This window comes from Solea solea, chromosome 2, assembly GCF_958295425.1.
Source record: "Solea solea chromosome 2, fSolSol10.1, whole genome shotgun sequence".
Taxonomy (NCBI): Eukaryota; Metazoa; Chordata; class Actinopteri; order Pleuronectiformes; family Soleidae; genus Solea; species Solea solea.
This window is the reverse complement of record NC_081135.1, coordinates 23,759,869-23,779,885: the sequence shown is the minus strand read 5'-3', so window position 1 is coordinate 23,779,885 and position 20,017 is coordinate 23,759,869. Positions and strand designations below refer to the sequence as shown.

The following is a 20,017-nucleotide window of genomic DNA, read 5'->3' as shown; positions in this document are numbered from 1 at the left end:
TTGGCCTCAACTGCTCAGGGTTCAAGTTCAAGTGTTTTTGTTTTTTGAGCAGCACATTTGTAGACTTAATTAAGTGGAAAAAGTAACATGTCACAACAATATGATATCAAACTTTTCAAAATGTTATAGAGCATAATACTTACCACCATATGATTGTACGTTTAAATTTCTGTAGCATTCAGTTCCTGAAGTCAAATGGGTGGATGGAGGCAAGCCTTTGCTCAAGGTGTCCACTCACCTCGTTTCCACTGTCTACACTCAGGTTAGTTTTTGTGATGAGTTGAAGTGTATAGGTCACATTTCAACTTTAGCTGTGATTCAATTACAACCAGGCTTTGAGGAATAACCTCCCCCCTTTTTTGTCATCTCAACATTTCAGGACCGACATTTGCACAATTTCTTTCATCACTGTCAGAGCGCGGCATCTGCAGCTCAGTTATCAGGAGGAGAGCTGGTCAAATACCTGAAGGTAAAGCAATGAGGACAGGATTTGAAGAGTTTATTAAGGGTACTGATACAATACATTGAATGTGTTGCTTATGCACATGTTGACGTTCTTTTTCCATACAGTTTAGTCTTTTAGTGTCATGTTTGTATAAAAATGTATGGGAACTTTTGCTTGATATTGCTGATTTCTAACAAAAACGTTAGATCTGCCTTTGCTGCAGCCTTGGTTTCGGTCTGCGTACGAGAAAGACAATTTGAAGAGCCTGTTGATGAGTCTTGGTTATTTTTAAACTACAATTCATAATATTGACATATAGACCTTGTTCCAGTGGGTAGCAGTAGCACTTTACATGACAATACAATAACAATATGGTAAATGTATGATATCAGTGTGGTAGCAGATTTTGAAATGAGGAAATAATGTCATTGTAATGTCATCTTAAAACAGTAATCACCAAGCAATACCTTGGCAATGCCAACGGAAAATGTGTGTGACACATACAGGAGAATAGATTTATTCTTTTGAAAGTCAATCTTAAATTTTGATTCAAAAACATTTTACATGAAGATATCACACGCATGGTAACTTATAGTGATTCTCATTACCAAGCTGCTATCTGGATATTACTTAAGCAATAACATGGTATTACCTTCATATTGTCTTAATATTACCACATTATTACCAAGTTACTTTATAAATAAAATGGTATTACTATAATATTATTATATAGTGTTACTGTATTATTACATGTTGTTACTGTACTGTAATATAAAGTATTACTCTTGGGGTTGGTACTGTATACTGTACTACTGTAGAAATACTACTTCATACTTACATACAGATTTATTTTCGCAGAGTAAGTGGCTAATCTTTACAGTGATTCTTGGCTGAGTCATATCCTCCATTTTGTGTTAGCGTTTGTCAACAGCCCATTGGTTGGGAAAGTTAATATTTTTCCATTGCCACTGATGCAGAATATTAGTTTGATACCAGACAAGTTCTAACTTTTTACTTGTCTCACCGTAATCCCAGACCATGGGAATTTTAGTTCACTGTTCCCCAGGTGGACATTGACATGGAAAGCAACACTTGGTCTAATGCATCTCTGGGGTTCCAATGTAAACACAGCAGTGAACATGAACAATAGCCTGAGGGTCAAACAGCAGGTCAGCTGTGCTGACTGGAAGCTGGCCAAATGACTTTGGCAGGGCTTGTGTTAGTTTCCTGCACACAGGCAAGGATGCACGAGTACCTTCTCTCTGCCATGTTCCAGGAACAGGAACATACAATGTGGGTGATTAGCATTATGTTGTTCCCTCGGATCCTGTTGCTGTAATTTGATCCGTGTCCTCACATGATATTGTGTTCATCACCTTCTGTGCTCATCCACATTTATTCTTCTGTCTGTTATTTAAAAGCTGTGTCGCTAAACCCTTTTTAAATGTACCTTTGTGATGTTGATGTGTACCCTCAGAGTCTGCATGCCATGGAGAGCCACGTGATGATCAAGTTCCTGCCCACTACCCTGAATCAGCTGTTTAGGGTCCTTACCAGTGCCACCCAAGAGGATGTAGCGGTCAACGTCACCAGGCAAGTGTCTGTGAGACAGCTGCTTTAAATTCATGTACTTTCTTGTAAAGCCCAAAGATGCACTTTTCATGTTAAGGTCATTTATTTCTAATACAGTTTTTCTTTAAATTATCAGGACATGTTTTTCATAGACAATTTGGTCCATCACAACCAACATGAACTTAGCAGAAATTAAATTAAACATGGACAGTGTGTAAAATTTCTGAGGCCATTTAGAACCGTTTCCTCACTCGTGTTGTTGTTTCCTTATAGAGTCATGATTCACATTGTTGCCCAGTGCCATGAGGAGGGGTTAGAGAACTACCTGAGATCATATGTGAAGGTAAAACATATCACAACTCGTTATCTAGGTGTCATATTCACACTGGAGTATTCATGTGTTTTTTTTTTGCTGCACGTGGCCGTTACAGTTTGTTTTCAAGACTGAGCCATACACGTCGTCCACCACCCGAACAGTGCATGAGGAGTTGGCCAAAGCCATGACTGCAATCCTGAAGCCGTCTACTGACTTTCTCACATGTAACAAATTGCTCAAGGTAACATATTTGAACTATTACAAAGGATTATGTGGTGTGTAATCGTAATATATCATAAATCTATCATCATGATATCAATGTGATATACATGTTGTCCGTGAAACACACACACCGGCTGTGGGGATGTCCTTTATTATACATGACATCAAAGTAGCCTACTAAGAAATGTAACAGAATGGTTATGAGTGTCTATACTGTGCAGCTAAATTGAGACGCGGGACTCCTTGCATGAAGTTGTGTGTCTCTTTCACACACATACACCTTCAACTTTGTTCCTCTTACCCATCACTTCCTTTCACCCTGGCCTTCAACTTCTTGTATAAATCCTGTTTAAAAAATAGCTTGAAATAAAGTTTCTCAGTTTTTGTTACATTTATAATTCATCTTCATGTTATTGTTTCCCATATGTCAATATATAACAAAACAAATGCTTTTATTTGTAACTCTTATTTAATATTGTGCAGAGCCTACTTGACATCCACATCCTCTTTATTGTTTTCTAATTGATGCTTGTCTGCCCTACAGTATTCCTGGTATTTCTTTGAAGCCCTAGTGAAATCCATGGCTCAGTACTTGATTGAGAGTTTTAAAGTGAAGGTAAGTCTGCCTCAACGTGTGTGCGTGTGTGTGTGTGTGTGTGTGTGTGACCCAAGCAGACAGAGGTGTCTGCTCACTTCTGCTTTATTACAGCTTAGATTCCTCACTGCAGTTTACAACATGCCAAGTCTTGTGGAGAGCCATGGAACCACAGTGGAAGTATAGTGTATCCGCAGTCTGTACCACACAGCTGTGCACTTTAATTGGCTGCATTTGTTCATACCCCATAAGCAACCACATCCCTGTGTTTAACCTCCACTGGCATAAAGTGGAGGCCACAACGAAAGCAAGTAAATGCTCTTGAATAGAAGGCCGTACCATTGTGGAAAGATATAACCATATTCTGTGAAGTTTCACTTTCAGTATAAGCGTAGAGATATTTTATATGTATTATGTATATTTATTTATTTTTATTGACAAAAATCCCATTGTTATGCCCGGCCTAGGGGATGCCAGAGCGCAACATAAAAACGAATGGAGAGTGAAAATTGTGTTGCCTCCACAATCTCCCTCCTCTGCTCTTGTTCCGGGAGGATAAACGCCTTTATGCCTCCCACCACCAGGCACCAGACAATCCCGGGTCTCCTGTCACCACATCTGGATCCCCAGTACCTGGGGAGACCAGATTTGGGAGGAGTGACAGGAGTACTCGCTCCTGTCCAGATATGAAAACACAATCACTAAAGTGCACATACATATAGACTATAATGGCTCAGCTGTATCACCCATAAAAAGAGGAAAAACAATAATACATGTATCCCTCGTTACTTTAGAACTTTACAAATTATAGCGCTCAGCCCCCAGCACAAGTTTCAATTTTAAAAGAACAACAAGGAACAAGGAGCACATTTTCTATTTACTATTTTCAGCCACTAGTTAATATTTGGTGACATATTCAGCAGAGATTGTGCAATGAACCTGCTCATGTGTGTGGTAAAGACAAAGTGGTACATTAGTGAGGCTCACTGGTGTGTTTACAAATACAAAATGTACAAAAAGCAAAAAATAAAACTTATGTCATACATTTAGTTAGATTTTGTTCAACAGCTTTAATATTCTGTTACTTTTTTTTCAGCTGTCTAGGAATCAGCGCTTCTCTGCAGCATTCCACCACACAGTAGAGACACTGGTCAACATGATGATGCCACACATTACACAGAAGTACAAAGACAACCTGGATGCCGCTAGGAACGCCAACCACAGTCTTGCAGTCTTCATTAAGGTCAGAAAACCGTATATATTTGTATCGTTGAGTGTATTAAAGTTTACAGCTGGACTTTTACTGAGCAGTTTGTCACTACTGGTTTTTGAGATTCATTTCTTGTTCTACTTCATTCCACAGCGCTGTTTTAATCTGATGGATCGAGGGTTTATGTTCAAGCAGATCAACAACTACAGCAACTGTTTCATGCCTGGAGACCCAAAGGTACTTTAACAGTTCAAACAGTCAAAATCAAATCTAAACAAACTGCTGTAAAAGTGATAATGATGAAGTAAAGACTTCATCAAAGCATTAAAACTGTCTCTGGTTCTTTTGTTGCTTAATGCAGACACTCTTTGAGTTCAAGTTTGAGTTCCTGCGTGTCGTGTGCAACCACGAGCACTACGTCCCCCTGAACCTGCCCATGCCATTTGGAAAAGGAAGGATAATGAGATTTCAAGGTGAGGAGATCATTACATATATCTAATGATGCTTTGTTTTGGTGACACTGTACCAAAATCCTTTACTAAGTATAACACTATAATACTTTTATACACTCATATATGTTTTTACAGTATGAACTCTTGTTTCTTTTGCTGTGTTCCTCAATTAGCTTTATTATCTCCACATGATATGGTGGAGTCGTATGATGATGATGATCCAGTAGGTAGGTGCAAGGTGTGCTGCTTGTGTGTTTCCTCCAAGGAGAACAGACTTAAGTGTGACCTTTCAGCCGTGAACAGAAAGTTGTAGAATCACTCTTAAATCAGAATGCAATTACTTGTCTTCCATCTGTACTTCAAAGTGGTTGATGGGGAATGAATATACAGTATATACTAGTATATCCTACTATTTTTCCTTCGTATAATTTGGTGTCATTCAGTAAATATAGAGTGGTACTTTGTGCAGCTGTGATCTGTTACTTGTCTTTGACTTGTGATTCAAAAAAGATTTTTTTTGTGTGAAAGTGTTGAAAATGAAGGTTTTAAAAAGATGAAATTAGACCGAAGAGTGGCTCTAACTCTGTCTTTATATGTGGTGTGTGTGTTTGTGTGTGTGTGTGTGTGTGTGTGGGTGGGTGATTGCTTCACTGGATTTAAACATTGGAAATCATTGGTGAACAGCTGCTGCTGCTGTTAAATCACAAGCTTTAATCCTGGTTGCCTTTTTCCACAATGATCACTGTTGATGTAGAGCCACAGCTCAGTGACACAGCTTTAATCTGTTAAACATGAAAATCCGAAGATTGTCTATATATCTGGGGGTGTTTTTCCCCTCATATAGTTTGTTCGATCAAAATAATAAAACAAAGATAATTCAAATAATTCAAATAATTATTCAAAGTGAATTGTTCTCTTAACATTTCAACACTGGTCACACAGGCTCTATATCCTTTATAATGGAAATTCTCTAATTGTTCAGTGCTGTCTGTGACCTCTTCTCCTTTCTTCTCCTTCACTTAGTTTTCTTTGTGCCAGTCCTAATCTCTTCATCATCCTCTTCCTCCCCTCAGACCTTCAACTGGATTACTCGCTGACGGATGACTTCTGTAAAAACCACTTCCTGGTCGGGCTGCTGCTCAGGGAGGTCACTGCAGCTCTGCAGGAGTTCAGGGAGATTCGTCAGATATCCATCCAGGTGCTGAAGAACCTGATGATCAAGCACACGTTTGACGATCGCTACACCTCCAAGGTAAACACTGCCTTCGTTACCTCTGTCTCGTCTCTACGGTATCAGATGTGTTTGTCTTTGTCTGATCTTGAGATATTCTGCTGAGTGGGTGATTTGTTTTCCAGAGCCAGCAGGCCAGGTTGGCCACGCTCTACTTGCCCTTGTTCGGCCTGCTCCAAGAGAATGTCCACAGGTTGAATGTGAAGGAAGTTTCCCCGTTCACTATCAACCACTCCAACAATGTAAGGGAGCCCCCTAGTGGCTATCTTATGACTATTAACCAAACACATCTCTTCAGTTTTATTGCATAGATATTTAAGCCTCACATGGCTTACACGTTACATATCTCATATCCACACCTTTGACAATTATATAAACATAGAGAAGGGAAAACAGTCCAAAGAGAGGGAATAATTACTGCCTCTTGTCTTCTTAAATTATTGGCTAATTAATTGTGAGTTGTTGTTTTTTTTAAGTTGTTTGTTTTCACACATTGGCCAAGACACAATTGACATTGTGAACGATAAACGTTAACATTTTTATACCCGTAGGTAATAAAAAATAATAAAGTTATTTCCTTAGCACCAAAATGCTTCACATCATAGGACAATAAAAGTATAGACTATTACATCATATTAAACTTACTTAAATAAAGGTACTAATTAATCACATCTTATATTATTCAGTATTTGTCTGCTTTGTATGCTACAAATATGACGATTCTTTTGACCAACCTGAGATTGCATTTTGTGGCTAAGTTTATCATACACGTTGATCATCATCGTTTTTGGAGCATACAGTGCTTTATGTGTGTTATTGTGTTTTCTGCTCAGAATGGAAGAGAAGATTCCCTCCTTTCCAACCCTTTGATGACACCTCCCAGGTCCAGCACCTTTCTGGACACCAGTTTGCACAAAGATGTCTTTGGTGCCATCTCAGGCACCGGTGTGTGTAAATATTGTGCTGCAAATGTTTGTTTTGTCTACATATTATTATAAATTAATTCATTTTTCTGTCTTCTCAATAGCTTCACCCCACACATCATCCACCCCCAACATTAACTTTGTGCGCCACGCAGACTCTCGCGGCTCACTCATCAGCACTGACTCCGGCAACAGCCTGTCAGAGAGGCACATGGACAAGGGCAATTCTCTGGACAAGGTACAGCTCAGAAAGTGCTGCAGGGTGTCTGCAAAACAATTTCATATTGTTTTCTTGAAATCTTTACTCATGTTTGCACAAAATGTGACTTTCTGTGACATTCAGTGCCTTAGGCATATCACACATTTGTTTTTGTTATGACTAACGTGCCACACACAGTCACTCCTTGTTAACTTGTACCACTAACTCCCATCACTTTATCTGTGCGGCTGGTTGGGGGAGAAGGAGAAGTTCATACGAAGACACTCTGTCAATGTCCTCCACTTCTTTACGGACACTAAGGAGTTTGTGCGAACAAAGCGTGCCACCATGGACTTCTCGCTGCTCTCTGTCCCCTGTGTGTCTGAGAGCGCCATGCAGCCCAGCATTTCACTTCAAGTACAAAACACCTCCTTCCTGTGTCCCATTTGGGAGTGTGAACGTGTGTTTGAGAGTGTCCTTATCTCCTCACACTACACTAAGCCCTTTCTTTGCCAGTTGATTATCAGGCTTTGATGCCATATATACAGACCTGTTGTGCCACAGAGCCTCACAGGGCTTTGTCTATGGTAATTTTCCATTTTCTTTTATAAGCATGCATGCTTAGTAAGGGATTTCTCACGTTTGAGCTTCTCGTGTGTCCTCGCTTTCACAGATCAACTGCCTCAAACTAAATCTGAGAAGAATTCCTTATTGGAATTGTGTGGTAACCTGTATCAACAAAATGAGGCAATGGAGGACATTCAGGAGTGATTTACAGTAATTACAAACTACAGTAGTCTGTCTGGTTGACCTGAAACACTGAGAAAACACTAATGAAAGGTAATATAAACAGTTTCACAATTTCTGTTCAACTTTACAGGAAAACTAACTTCAGCCTGAAAACTCTTCTCCGTGCAAAACACCCTTTAAATAGAAAAGCCATGGCCTCATGCTTTCCATGACGTAATCCCCAGCTACATTTAAGGTCTAGACCAAGTGCTGGAAAAGGATCATGCTTGCGACATTGCCAACCCTTTGCCAGTTGTGGAGCTGTTGCTCTTTTCTATGTGATCATTTTTCCACCAGCTGTCTTGGTGAACGACTCCTCTAAGTGTAGCTGTACAACTGTAATCTCAGGTCAACGCATACAAAATTGTGACATCATCACTCTGAACTGTCAATCAGGAGAACATTTTGTTTATCTTTGTGTTTTAATGCAGCATAGAGTCACGTTTTCTTTTCTGTGATCAGTGACCACAAACTACACAGTGCTGTTGTTATAATTGTTGTGCCAAGTGTTCTTTTTTATCCAGATGCAGTATTGTGCAAAAGTCTCAGAGCACCACCTGCTTACTCTTGGTCTCGTACATTAGCAAGCTGTCATTGAGTTTAACACATACCACATGTGTGTTTAATGCTCAAGCATGTCATGGTCCTTTTTGACAGCAGATGTGTTTTGACATGAAACAGCAGGACAAACACAGGTTTTAACCATTAACAATAATTAGGGTTCTACTCAATTGTAAGGGTAGAGCCCACTAAATACTTACTACTTTTATTTATTTATTATAAAATTGCATACATGTTATTTTGTTGAATGTGTTCCAGTGAAGTGATTAAATTAATTATACTGAATGGTCATTGTACTGTAGCGTTGTTAAAACAACTCTAATTGTGGCCTAAGATGTTTGCACAGTGCTGTAATCCCACAGTAGGTAGTTCAAGCCGTAACAGCATTATATTTATATTTCTTCTATGTGTGTGCGTGTACTTCTTTGTCGCTTTAGCACCAGCCTGCTGCGACTCTGGGCAGTACACTGCTGCGATGTGATAAACTGGACCAGGCAGAGATCAAAAGCCTCCTCATGTGCTTCCTACATGTGCTGAAAAGCATGTCTGAGGGTAAGTTCACATGTTTTTTTTTCTTCTTTTTTTTTTTTACTCATCTTTGTGCTGACTCAACATTTCTACAACCCCAGAAAACAAATGGATCTTACATTGTCAATCACTGCCTCTTCCAGATGCTCTGTTCACATACTGGAATAAGGCTTCATCGTCCGATCTAATGGACTTCTTCACTCTAGTCGAGTAAGACATCTGATATTAGTACTGTGAAAATCAATGTAAATAATGTTGTAAAATGTACAGTGACTGATGATTCTCTTGCTCTTTCCCTTTAGAGTGTGCCTCCATCAGTTCAGATACATGGGGAAGAGATATATCGCAAGGTAATGCTGGTGTCCGTGTTTGAATAAGCTGCATGGATACCACTATTTAAAGCTTTTTGGTTAGGGTTTTGATAAAGCATTAAACAATAGTTTACTTATACAAATCAACTGTGTTTAGGTCAGTTTGGTAATTTTTGCATTTGTAATTCTATCACAAATCGGAGCCGCTAGATATTTGAAACAATTTATTCATTACTTTTTGTCACTTTACATTTTTTTTTGTATTTAGTTAAATATTTCAACAATTTATTGAAATATTCAGGCTGGTTTTATTTATTATTTGTAGTTATTTTTTCAGGGAATTGACTTTTTTTCCAGCCTTTACAAATGTCTACATTTTTATTACTAATTTTCACAACTCCCGGTTACTACACATTGTGTTCTTTCCCCAAATAATAATAATAATAATTATATCCCCTCTGGTGTTTGGAAATGAATGTTGCATAAAGACAATAGTTTTTGTTACATATTCAACTTAATAATATCCAGTACATTACAGGAAACAGCTACACGTTGACTTTTGTTCATCCTCTTGTTTAAAACCTTTTAATTATCGGATGTGTGTGATTGTCGAATCGTATGTTCAGTAGTTGAATTGAATTCAAACACACAAAGTGTCTCCTCTCTACTGTCAGGGAGCTGTAGCCTTGGCTCCCACACCGAGTCTTGAGGTGTTCACTCACTCTAACCTGTCACCGCTCTTTCTATCTTTATTCACGTAAATGCTGGCAAGTTTAACATAACTACATAAACCCTGGCTCCTGCCCCCTCCTGCTTGGGTAAGCCAAAAGGTGGAACTGACCTTTATAAACCAACTGCATGATCGTCTTCTCTCTGTAACAGTTGCAGTGCTGTGGCAACGACTCACTCCTTAAATGCACATGAAACCTCTCTCACTGTAACATGCATGGTTTGCTCTATAAATCTGCTTCAATGCTGCTGTCCCACTTTGATCATTGTTTTACTAAACTGCATGCCACACTTGCAATGTACTGTACTTTACCTTGCTACATACAGTAGGTGTTGCCGTACATGTACATGCATAAAATCACCCAGAAAATGTTCCTGTGTCACATTGTGAGTTGTACATTTCTTTGCTTCTTTGGGTGAACGTGCCAAGAGCTGGTCCACAGCTGTTCATGTTACATTGTCCTGTTTCCTCATCAGGAGCCAGGATGGGGCAGGACCCGTAGCTCATGAGCGGAAGTCACAGACTCTGCCTGTGTCCCGTAACAGGGCAGGAATGATGCATGCCCGCTTACAGCAGCTCAGCAGCCTGGATAACTCATACACTTTTAACCACAGTAAGTGCCCCATACCGTACTCATCATCAAACATCCTCTACCAGAGGAGTCCAGTTCCTCCCCCACAATAATCCACCCTATGTACTCCTCGTGCTTTTCATCATCATCATCATGAGCAGCATCATCCTCTTACTCTGCTTAAACCCATGTACTCTTGAAGCAGGAGCTGCATCCGACAGACATAACATGAATAAATAGTGGCCGGCATTGAGCATAGTTGAGTTTAAACTGTGTGACCAGTCTGTTAAATGGTGTCATGTAATGAAGTGTCTCTGTGTTTTCAGTGTAAGAAAGATTTCAAGTATTCTTGGAATATCTGTAGAGCATGGTAAGAACGTGCAGTATCAGGTTGGCAGACAGTCTGTGCTCTGTTACTGGCTCTGTTCAATTGGTTGAATTAAAAGAGCATGACTGACTGTTTTAACTGAACATCAGCTTGTAAATTCTTCTCATCGCTCTGCCCAGCTCATCTGCTCTGAACTTCATCTTACATTTCGAGAAAGTAGATGGGAAATGATAATGGTTTCATTCCAAAAATATGTTTTTGGTAAAAATGCTTCCAAAAAAAATAAAAAATACAATCTGCGACCAAATCATTTTTTTTTGGTTTGGAATGAAGCCGCATCATTTCAACGGAATGAATTTTTTCATCCTTTTACCAACAGCTTTGCCTATAACACTAAGGTCTCATATTCTTAGAGCCATATGAGTTATATAAGATATGATTTACAGAATTGTGTAATGTCTTTATAGCTTACAGTCACTCGGATGCAGACGTGTTAAATCAGTCGTTGCTGGAAGCCAACATTGCCACTGAGGTCTGCCTGACTGTGCTGGACACCCTCAGTATCTTCATCATGGGTTTCAAGGTATCTTGTCATGATTTAACTCACAGTGTGCAAGTTGTCTAATGTGAATCTCAGAACTGGTTTTACATTTTATCAGAATTACGTTGATCCCGTTTGCCAATTTCTAATTTTTGAGTTTTTAATAATGATGATGCTCTGTGTCTCCACAGACGCAGCTGTGCTCCGACCACGGCCACAGTCCACTCATGAAGAAGGTGTTTGACGTCCACCTCTGCTTTCTGCGAATCAATCAGTCAGAAACGGCCCTCAAGCAGGTCTTCACTTCACTGCGCACCTTCATCTACAAGGTTTGAAAGTCCTTTGGTGTCTCTGTTTAACATTTCTCTGCTTATCAGGGCAGCCCAGAGTCCCTGTCCGTCTTCATGGAAGCTATTGACCCGTCCTGTATTTGTCACCCTCTAGTTTCCCTGCACATTCTTCGAAGGCCGCGCCGACATGTGTGCCGCGTTCTGCTACGAGATCTTGAAGTGTTGTAATTCCAAGCTGAGCTCCATTCGCAGCGATGCAGCCCATCTGCTGTATTTCCTCATGAAGAGCAACTTTGACTACACAGGTCGCAAATCCTTTGTCCGGACACACCTACAGGTATGATTGTCAGAATAGAAATCATGATACTATCATGTTTTTTAACTTGGATCCTGAAAAAAAAACTCTCTGGTCCCTGTTTAACTGCTCAGAAACAGAAAAAGTTTTCGTTTATAATTGATCATAATGAATTATACATGGATTTACTTTATAGGTGAATGTAGTAAAATATACTTAGTATACAACTTTACTTTTTGCAAATTAGGTTTTACTTTATCAGCTAAAAAGGTTGGTTGATTTGGTTTGTTGGATGTTTGGTTTGAGTTCTTTGTTTTTCCGAACAGCAAGAAAGTAAAGTGAAAGTCAACAGATCAATATTTCTTCTTTACTTTTCTCAAGGTGGTGATTGCTGTCAGTCAACTGATTGCTGATGTCATTGGTATCGGAAGCACACGCTTCCAACAGTCCCTGTCAATCATCAACAACTGTGCCAACAGTGACAAAACCATTAAGGTCAGCGGCTCATTTATGTTCTTAATTATTCCTTCTAACATTGTTAAAGAAAGAGTTTCAAATGATACTTTCTCCTCAAATTAGCAATACCCTAACCAGCTGCTTCTACTTCTGCGTGCTCCACCACAGAACACAGCATTCCCATCGGACGTGAAGGACCTGACCAAGCGCATCAGGACAGTTTTGATGGCCACGGCTCAGATGAAGGAGCACGAGCGAGACCCAGAGATGCTGGTGGACCTGCAGTACAGCCTGGCCAAATCTTACGCCAGCACACCTGAGCTGCGCAAGACCTGGCTGGACAGCATGGCCCGAATCCATGTGAAGAACGGAGACTTTTCTGAGGTCTGAGATGAGAGATGCTGCTTCGATTAGCTCCAGTTCATTATGCGCCGATGTCCCGGTTGATCCCATTATTAAACTTCATAAGTACTGTCAACCTAAGTGCTCTTAGCTGAACATAAATGTTCTTGTTGTTTGCAGGCGGCCATGTGCTACGTGCACGTTGCAGCACTTGTGGCAGAATACCTGCGGAGAAAAGGTGCGTTAATAATTTACTCCTCTTGCTTTCCTCACAGCAGCAGCAGTAACGTGTGTCTGTAAAACATTCAGAATTATATAGCTGCATCTTTATTTTTCAAGAAATTCCATTCTTTCCATGTTTATTTCCCAGTTTTTTGGGATCAATTAAGTAAATCCATCCATCCATTCAATCAAGGTATCCAAGTATCTACAGTAATTATTGTCTTCTTTCATATTTTGTGCAGGAATGTTCAAGCAAGGCTGCTCAGCTTTCCGTGTCGTGACTCCAAACATTGATGAAGAAGCAGCAATGATGGAGGATGTCGGCATGCAAGACGTCCATTTCAATGAAGTACTTAATCTATCTTGCTACGAATGCCACAAATAACATTAACCATAAGTCAAATGACATCCCAAAAACATCATATTTGGTCATTTAGACATTGTTTTCATCCATCCATTCCCACTCTTGTTCCTTCAGGATGTCCTCATGGAGCTTTTGGAGGAGTGTGCGGACGGACTGTGGAAGGCAGAGCGTTACGAGCTGATCTCTGACATCTACAAGCTCATAATTCCCATTTATGAGAAGCGCAGGGACTTTGAGGTATAAACTCAAGAGTTTTATTTGGACCGGGTCTTGACCATAAGCATTTACAGAAACTTAATACTCATATTATTTTTTTTGCACACAGAAACTGGCCCACCTATATGACACACTGCATCGTGCATACAGCAAAGTAACAGAGGTCATGCACTCAGGCAAGAGGCTGCTGGGCACCTACTTCAGAGTGGCATTCTTTGGCCAGGTGAGTAACAACTGGTGACCTTAAAGGGATTTGTAAACTAAATATTACTTTTTAGATGTTATGATTTACGCATGAAAATTGCTTATATTAAACCTAATTTCACACAAAAAAAAACCCACATTCATTTGTTGCTAATATGGCAAAGTAATTCATGTTTCACACTGGGGCTGTTTTTAATTTTAAGAGCATGCTCACATTACAGTGGTGTTTTAGAATCCACTCTGATACCCCGCTCTTCTTTTTATCCTCTGTGAAGGCAGCGGTAAGTTGTGCGGCAGATCATGTTTGCTTTTCTCAAACAGCCTGAGTCTGTGTGTGTGTTGTTGGTTCTGCTGTCATCTATTGCACTCGGCTTCTCAATCATAGTTTGCAGCTTTAAGTTACAGCAACAATCAGTCAAAACTGCGGCTTTCTGTGTTTGGGACTGTGTTGCATGGCGCCTGTCCACATCTGCACTCATTTCAGTGTTGCTCACAGCTTTTCTATTTCAACTCCAAGTGTATCACATTCAGAACTGACCTGTGTCTGTTTTATATGTTAAAATTGATTTTTTCAAATACTTTATGGGTGTGGTGGTTACCTCTTTTCTGTACTTTTTTTTTTAGAAATCCATTTATGTACTGACATGTCTCATTGGTTGTGTAGCAACATTATCATGACTTAGGGCTGGGCGATATGGCTTATGCAGAACATCTCCATATATTTTAGGCTATGTCCGATATATGAGATCTATCTCGTATATCGGTTTCATATGTTGGTTTCTCTGAGCTCATGAAAAGTTTCCTTTTCAAATGTGTGTGCTTCTCTCAGAATAACGATATTATATCAAACTGTAATATACTCTTCAATAAAAGGAACATATCAACCCTAAAAATACAGTCATTTCTATATTCTAGCTGTTAATGATCAGTATTACATACTTTAAGGTATTTAAGGTGATATGTGATGTATTTATTTTCCTTTTAATAATTAAAAAATTATGTTTACATGTGTAATAAACACTGAAATTGGCTGTACATTCAGTCTTTGACAAAGTGCCAAAATGTTCTTGTTGCAACAGCCTTTAAAACTAGGAAGAGACATCACCAATACCTTATTATGATATGATGATAACTAACGTCTATGACAGTATTGATATAATAGGAATATATTGCCCAGCCTAAATATGAGTGTTATATGTGCTTAGTTAGCGCTCATGAAATAACAGTTATTTTATTCTCTGTTGTCCACACCCTGTAGCAATACCAGTTTACTGAGTCAGAACCTGAGGTAAATCTGTGTGAAAGCCACCAATGCAGCTGGACTGCAGTGATGTTTTAGGCTTTGTGTTGCTGTTGTGATCCTTTACTATTTCACATGTGTTGCTTATCGTGTCCTCTTTTTTTAACTGCTCTACTCAAGCATCAGTGTTGTCCTAACAATAGTAGGAAACCCACTAGCAGGTTTAAATTCTCACTACAGTAGGTCAATGCATGGCTTCACCCATCTGTTCATGGCACCTTTTTACCATTTACCTGGAAAACTGCTAAACTGCTAAAGCTAAATTGTTCCCACCGTGAAATCCATGCCCCCGCCTCTTTCCTTCATTCTGCCTCACATCACTGAACAGACACTCGTTTGTAATAAAGTTTGTCCTTTTTTTTTACCGCTATACTGGGGCATTTAGATAGAAGGTTGTGTAAATGTAGAGTCTTTCAGACCAGACCTAAACTAAACTGACAAAATGACTCCCATTCATAACCCGTTTTTGTTTGATGTGGCTCTACTTTGTTTGTTATTATTAGATAAACAAACCTTTTTTTATATATTATTCCACTTCAGTTTATGTCGTCTTGCTTTTTCAGGGCTTCTTTGAGGACGAGGACGGTAAAGAGTACATCTACAAAGAACCCAAATTCACCCCCCTATCTGAAGTATCTCAGCGGCTCCTTAAGCTGTACTCTGAAAAGTTTGGACAGGAGAATGTGAAGATGATCCAGGACTCTGGAAGGGTGAGAAGGGGTTGATATTCCTCGTTAAGATTTCCAACAGCCCAGCATGGATTCTAATCACGTGCACTTGTTGCAGATTAATCCCAAAGACTTGGACTCCAAGTACGCATACATCCAAGTGACTCACGTGACTCCGTACCTGGAGGAGAAGGAGCTGGTGGACAGGAAAACGGACTTTGAAAAGAGCCACAATATTCGTCGCTTTGTGTTTGAGATGCCGTTTACCATATCAGGCAAAAAGCAAGGCGGTGTGGAGGAGCAGTGCAAACGCAGGACAATACTAACCAGTAGGTATCACTTTATGCAGTATGTGGGGCTGGCACACAGAATGAGTAAAGACCCAAATTTAGAATTGCAATGCCATGAAATGATTCACTTGCAAAGAGACAATTTGTCACAACAACAGTGTGCACATCTTTTCAAACTCAAATTTTCTTTCAGACTTCAACAAAGTCTTCCAGAATCTCTGACTTTATGCGACTGTTTTAATAGTTAAAGATGGTACTATGTAATAAAATTTAAGCTGTAAAAAAAAAAAAAAAACAAGTTACCACAATGATCTGGAAAGTATATATAATAATATAAATCATGCTCTTTGTTGAAGTATTTCTTAGATTCTCCTCGTAAAAGAGCAGAACAGGCTTCAAATATACGTGGAATGTTGCCACATGCGTATCAGTTATTGCACGGCAGTTTCTGTGCATGTGTGGAAGATCTTGATTAGATTCTGAGCAGGTCAGCTGTTTGACAAGAGCCTTTCCTAATCCCATCAGTATAATTTTATTGTTTTACAGAAAGATCCAAAGGTTTGATCTTATCTTTACTATCAAAGAGCCTCCAAAGGATGTTCAGTACACACACACAAACACACAAGTGGATCATGAGTCCTAAAGTCGACAAAAGCAAATGCTGAAAGAAAACATTAATGAATGGAGTTCAATCCCTCTTGTCCTTGTGTTTGTGTCCTACAGCCACACATTGTTTCCCATATGTGAAGAAGCGCATTGCAGTGATGTATCAGCACCACACTGATCTGAGCCCAATCGAGGTGGCCATCGATGAGATGAGCAAGAAGGTGGCCGAGATCAAACAGCTCTGTTCCTCCAGTGAGGTGGACATGATCCGCCTGCAACTCAAACTGCAGGGCAGCATCAGTGTGCAGGTGCTTGCTTTGCTTCCATTATTTTGTTTATATACACAAGACGTACCTTTTTATAAAATGATCATGAGAAATAAAAAAATGGCTTCTACATCCTCCCTCAGGTAAATGCAGGACCGCTTGCATATGCCCGAGCTTTTCTGGATGACTCCAGTGCCAAGAAGAATCCTGATAACAAGGTCAAACAGTTGAAAGAGGTCTTCAGGTGAGCTGTGTGAGGTTTTTCGTGTGTGTGTGTGTGTGTGGGCAAAGCCTGGTCATGTTTTGATGCTTTGACGTTAATCCCCTTTCACGTGAATTCTTGAGCAGGCATTTTGTGGAGGCGTGTGGCCACGGCTTAGGCATTAATGAGCGGTTAATCAAAGAGGACCAGCAGGAATATCATGATGAGATGAAAGCCAATTACAGAGACGTGGTCAGAGAGCTGTCCATCATCATGCATGAGCAAGTAAGTGTGTCATTGCTCTTTCACTTAAGCAAAACATTGGTGTAATAATTCTCGGTATAACTCATGGTACAGCTGTAATCAGAGTGTCATAAAATGCTTGATAATGTGACTGATAGCATTCTCCTTGATAACGGCGTTCTCTGTTTTTCTCTTGTGCCAACATGAGCAGATTGGATGGTAATGCAAGCAGCACCAGAATTCAACAAATCCTGAGTAGTAATTGTTGGTCCAGCCAGGCTTGGGGCATCTGCTCTCAGATATCATCTGATAATCTGATGTGCATTTGGCTGTTAAATTCAGACGGACCCATGACTTGAATTAATAATTGACCCACTATGAAACTGCACCTTCACATCTCCAAATATCTCAAATCTACCTGTTTTGCAACTGCTGGAAACAGAAACATCACTATCTTAATTTATTGGAATATTAAGACTGGGCTTTACTTGAACATTAAAATCAAAATTGATCATATTGTTGTCGGGCAGAATCTAAAGTCCCTCTCTTAACTGAAAATGTGATCAAACCACAGACGGGCCTTATCTCGACATGGCTGCAATAAAAGGGAAATCAGTTTAATGTTCTCTGTCCTCCTGGAAAGCAATTATTATGATTATTATTATAATCATAATAATAATAAGAAGAAAGTAGGAATTAAGAAAATGAATAAATAAAATCCACCAGTCCTTTACCATGAACACTCCTAACCCAACTGGCTAAACCAACATTTACATCTAGACTTATCTCTTTGCACTGATGTGTGTTTTTGCATGTGTTTACAGTAATGTGTGTGTTTGCATGTCCATACAGTACATGTAATGGATTTTCTATTCCCTGGTTGGGTTTACCTGTTTGTTTTCAAAGACTTTACCTTTTTATGATATATGAAAGTCAGAAAATGTGATTACTATGAAGCTACACTTACACGTAGTAACCATAGACCACATTAAAAGTAAAAAGTGGACGTCGTCCTCAGGTTTGCCGATTGAAGCTAACCAAGGAACAAAGAAATCTGTTTTGGGAAAATGGGTCTACTTCTTAGTCACCTCCCAGCACCTGTGTGTAAATAAGATATTGTTTTGCAACAGGATGTTGGGTAGCACCACTTATTGATCATTAAACTAAAGCATTTATGTCACATCTTAATTTACGCGGGCACTCATAGGTGGAGCTTCTCATTTATCCTTTAAGAAAAGTGTGGTGTCGCTCAAATGACAAAATAACATCTCTCGTTCCTTCCTTTCAGATCAGTCCTGTGGAAGATGGCATGAAGAGCGCTCTTCCAGACTCGCTCCACATCTTCAACGCTATCAGTGGCACGCCGACCAGTGCCACCATCCAGGGCATCCCCAGCTCTTCCTCCGTGGTGTGATGCGGAACCTGGGACAACCACGACCTCAGCGCTCCGTATCCTCGCTAACCAGGCACGCCTGTTTTTATTTGATTGTCACCTCCAAACCAAAATCGTCCGTCCGTCAGCTCAAAGGGAGACGTGACGCAAGTACAGACAGATCTAAAGTACCTCTGACTCTTCTCACTGAAATGACCAAGGCACTGGACTGTTCACGTTCACAGTAGGCACAGTAACTGTGGTGGGTGTGGCCAAATGACATTTTCCTGTAGGAGCACTGAGGTGAAGTCGCAACCCGATGGGGGACATGGTTTCATGGACAGAGCTAAACCTGTCTTTTCCGGAAAAGACCGTGCAGTTCTTTTCTTTTTTTTTTTACACACACATTCTTGTCGAGATCTTCAGCGTGCATGTTATTACAATACACAGAGGCGCTCTCAAGTTTTAAACAAGACAAGTTTTGTTTATTTTGATAATGTTACACAATGTGTTTTTTTTATGTACAGTATTCCACTTTTATAAGCCACTGTATTGACGTCCTGATGAACAGTATATGCTGCTTACATTGGCACTCATTCCTCTGTAAATGAAGTTCAATTTCTACAGAAATGCAAATTTGAAAGAGGGCCTCCCATGACAACATTCAACCCTTAAATCACTTCATTGTCTTAGAGCGAAATAGTTTTTAAATATTTAAAGCCATTGCATACAGAAAGTATATTCAAGTTCAAGTTGTTTATTAATGTATATAAAAAAGGATTGTGTGCAATATTTGCAAAGTATCTTGCTGTGTGGGGCTAATACACTGTTAAAAAAGAAAAGAAAGAAAGAAAGAAATTCACCTTTTTGCCAAAGCGATAAGGTGCGGAACCAAAATCTACACCTACTGTGGGAGTAATATGAAGCTTTTACCATTTTAGTGTTCAGATGTTTAAGGATTTGTTTTATATTTGGGCAGCAATGGTTTCTTTATTTTATTTAACACTAATGTACTGTTCTGCTGTAAACAAAATGTTCCCATATGCTTTTAAATAAAAATGCACTCGTTTCTCTGCACCTGTCTCATGGCTCCTTATTAAATTGACCGACTTTATTAAAGTTTGCTCTCGTGTCCAGTGCATTTGCTACAATTTTGC

General features: G+C 39.6%; 1 protein-coding gene across 12 annotated transcripts in view; it reads left to right on the top strand.

The window, feature by feature from the left end:
* The window catches only part of zmp:0000001200 (dedicator of cytokinesis protein 9), a 71,655-nt gene extending 51,720 nt beyond the window's left edge, over nucleotides 1-19,935 (top strand). For 3 of the 12 annotated variants that reach the window (XM_058612430.1, XM_058612428.1, XM_058612431.1), the window contains exons 22-54: nucleotides 176-262; nucleotides 380-469; nucleotides 1,923-2,038; nucleotides 2,291-2,360; nucleotides 2,449-2,574; nucleotides 3,100-3,171; nucleotides 4,247-4,393; nucleotides 4,514-4,597; nucleotides 4,722-4,833; nucleotides 4,986-5,039; nucleotides 5,886-6,064; nucleotides 6,169-6,285; nucleotides 6,877-6,988; nucleotides 7,071-7,204; nucleotides 8,953-9,067; nucleotides 9,187-9,253; nucleotides 9,346-9,393; nucleotides 10,561-10,697; nucleotides 11,451-11,566; nucleotides 11,716-11,853; nucleotides 11,969-12,151; nucleotides 12,491-12,604; nucleotides 12,734-12,949; nucleotides 13,088-13,145; nucleotides 13,372-13,478; nucleotides 13,608-13,730; nucleotides 13,819-13,932; nucleotides 15,777-15,923; nucleotides 16,000-16,210; nucleotides 16,895-17,085; nucleotides 17,187-17,287; nucleotides 17,392-17,530; nucleotides 18,777-19,935. In XM_058612430.1, coding sequence (XP_058468413.1) covers nucleotides 176-262; nucleotides 380-469; nucleotides 1,923-2,038; nucleotides 2,291-2,360; nucleotides 2,449-2,574; nucleotides 3,100-3,171; nucleotides 4,247-4,393; nucleotides 4,514-4,597; nucleotides 4,722-4,833; nucleotides 4,986-5,039; nucleotides 5,886-6,064; nucleotides 6,169-6,285; nucleotides 6,877-6,988; nucleotides 7,071-7,204; nucleotides 8,953-9,067; nucleotides 9,187-9,253; nucleotides 9,346-9,393; nucleotides 10,561-10,697; nucleotides 11,451-11,566; nucleotides 11,716-11,853; nucleotides 11,969-12,151; nucleotides 12,491-12,604; nucleotides 12,734-12,949; nucleotides 13,088-13,145; nucleotides 13,372-13,478; nucleotides 13,608-13,730; nucleotides 13,819-13,932; nucleotides 15,777-15,923; nucleotides 16,000-16,210; nucleotides 16,895-17,085; nucleotides 17,187-17,287; nucleotides 17,392-17,530; nucleotides 18,777-18,902 — 3,951 coding nt within the window. In that variant the 3' untranslated portion in view covers nucleotides 18,903-19,935. The other 9 variants (XM_058612437.1, XM_058612438.1, XM_058612439.1 and 6 more) reach the window with 5 other exon arrangements.
* Nucleotides 19,936-20,017: the final 82 nt, after the last annotated feature.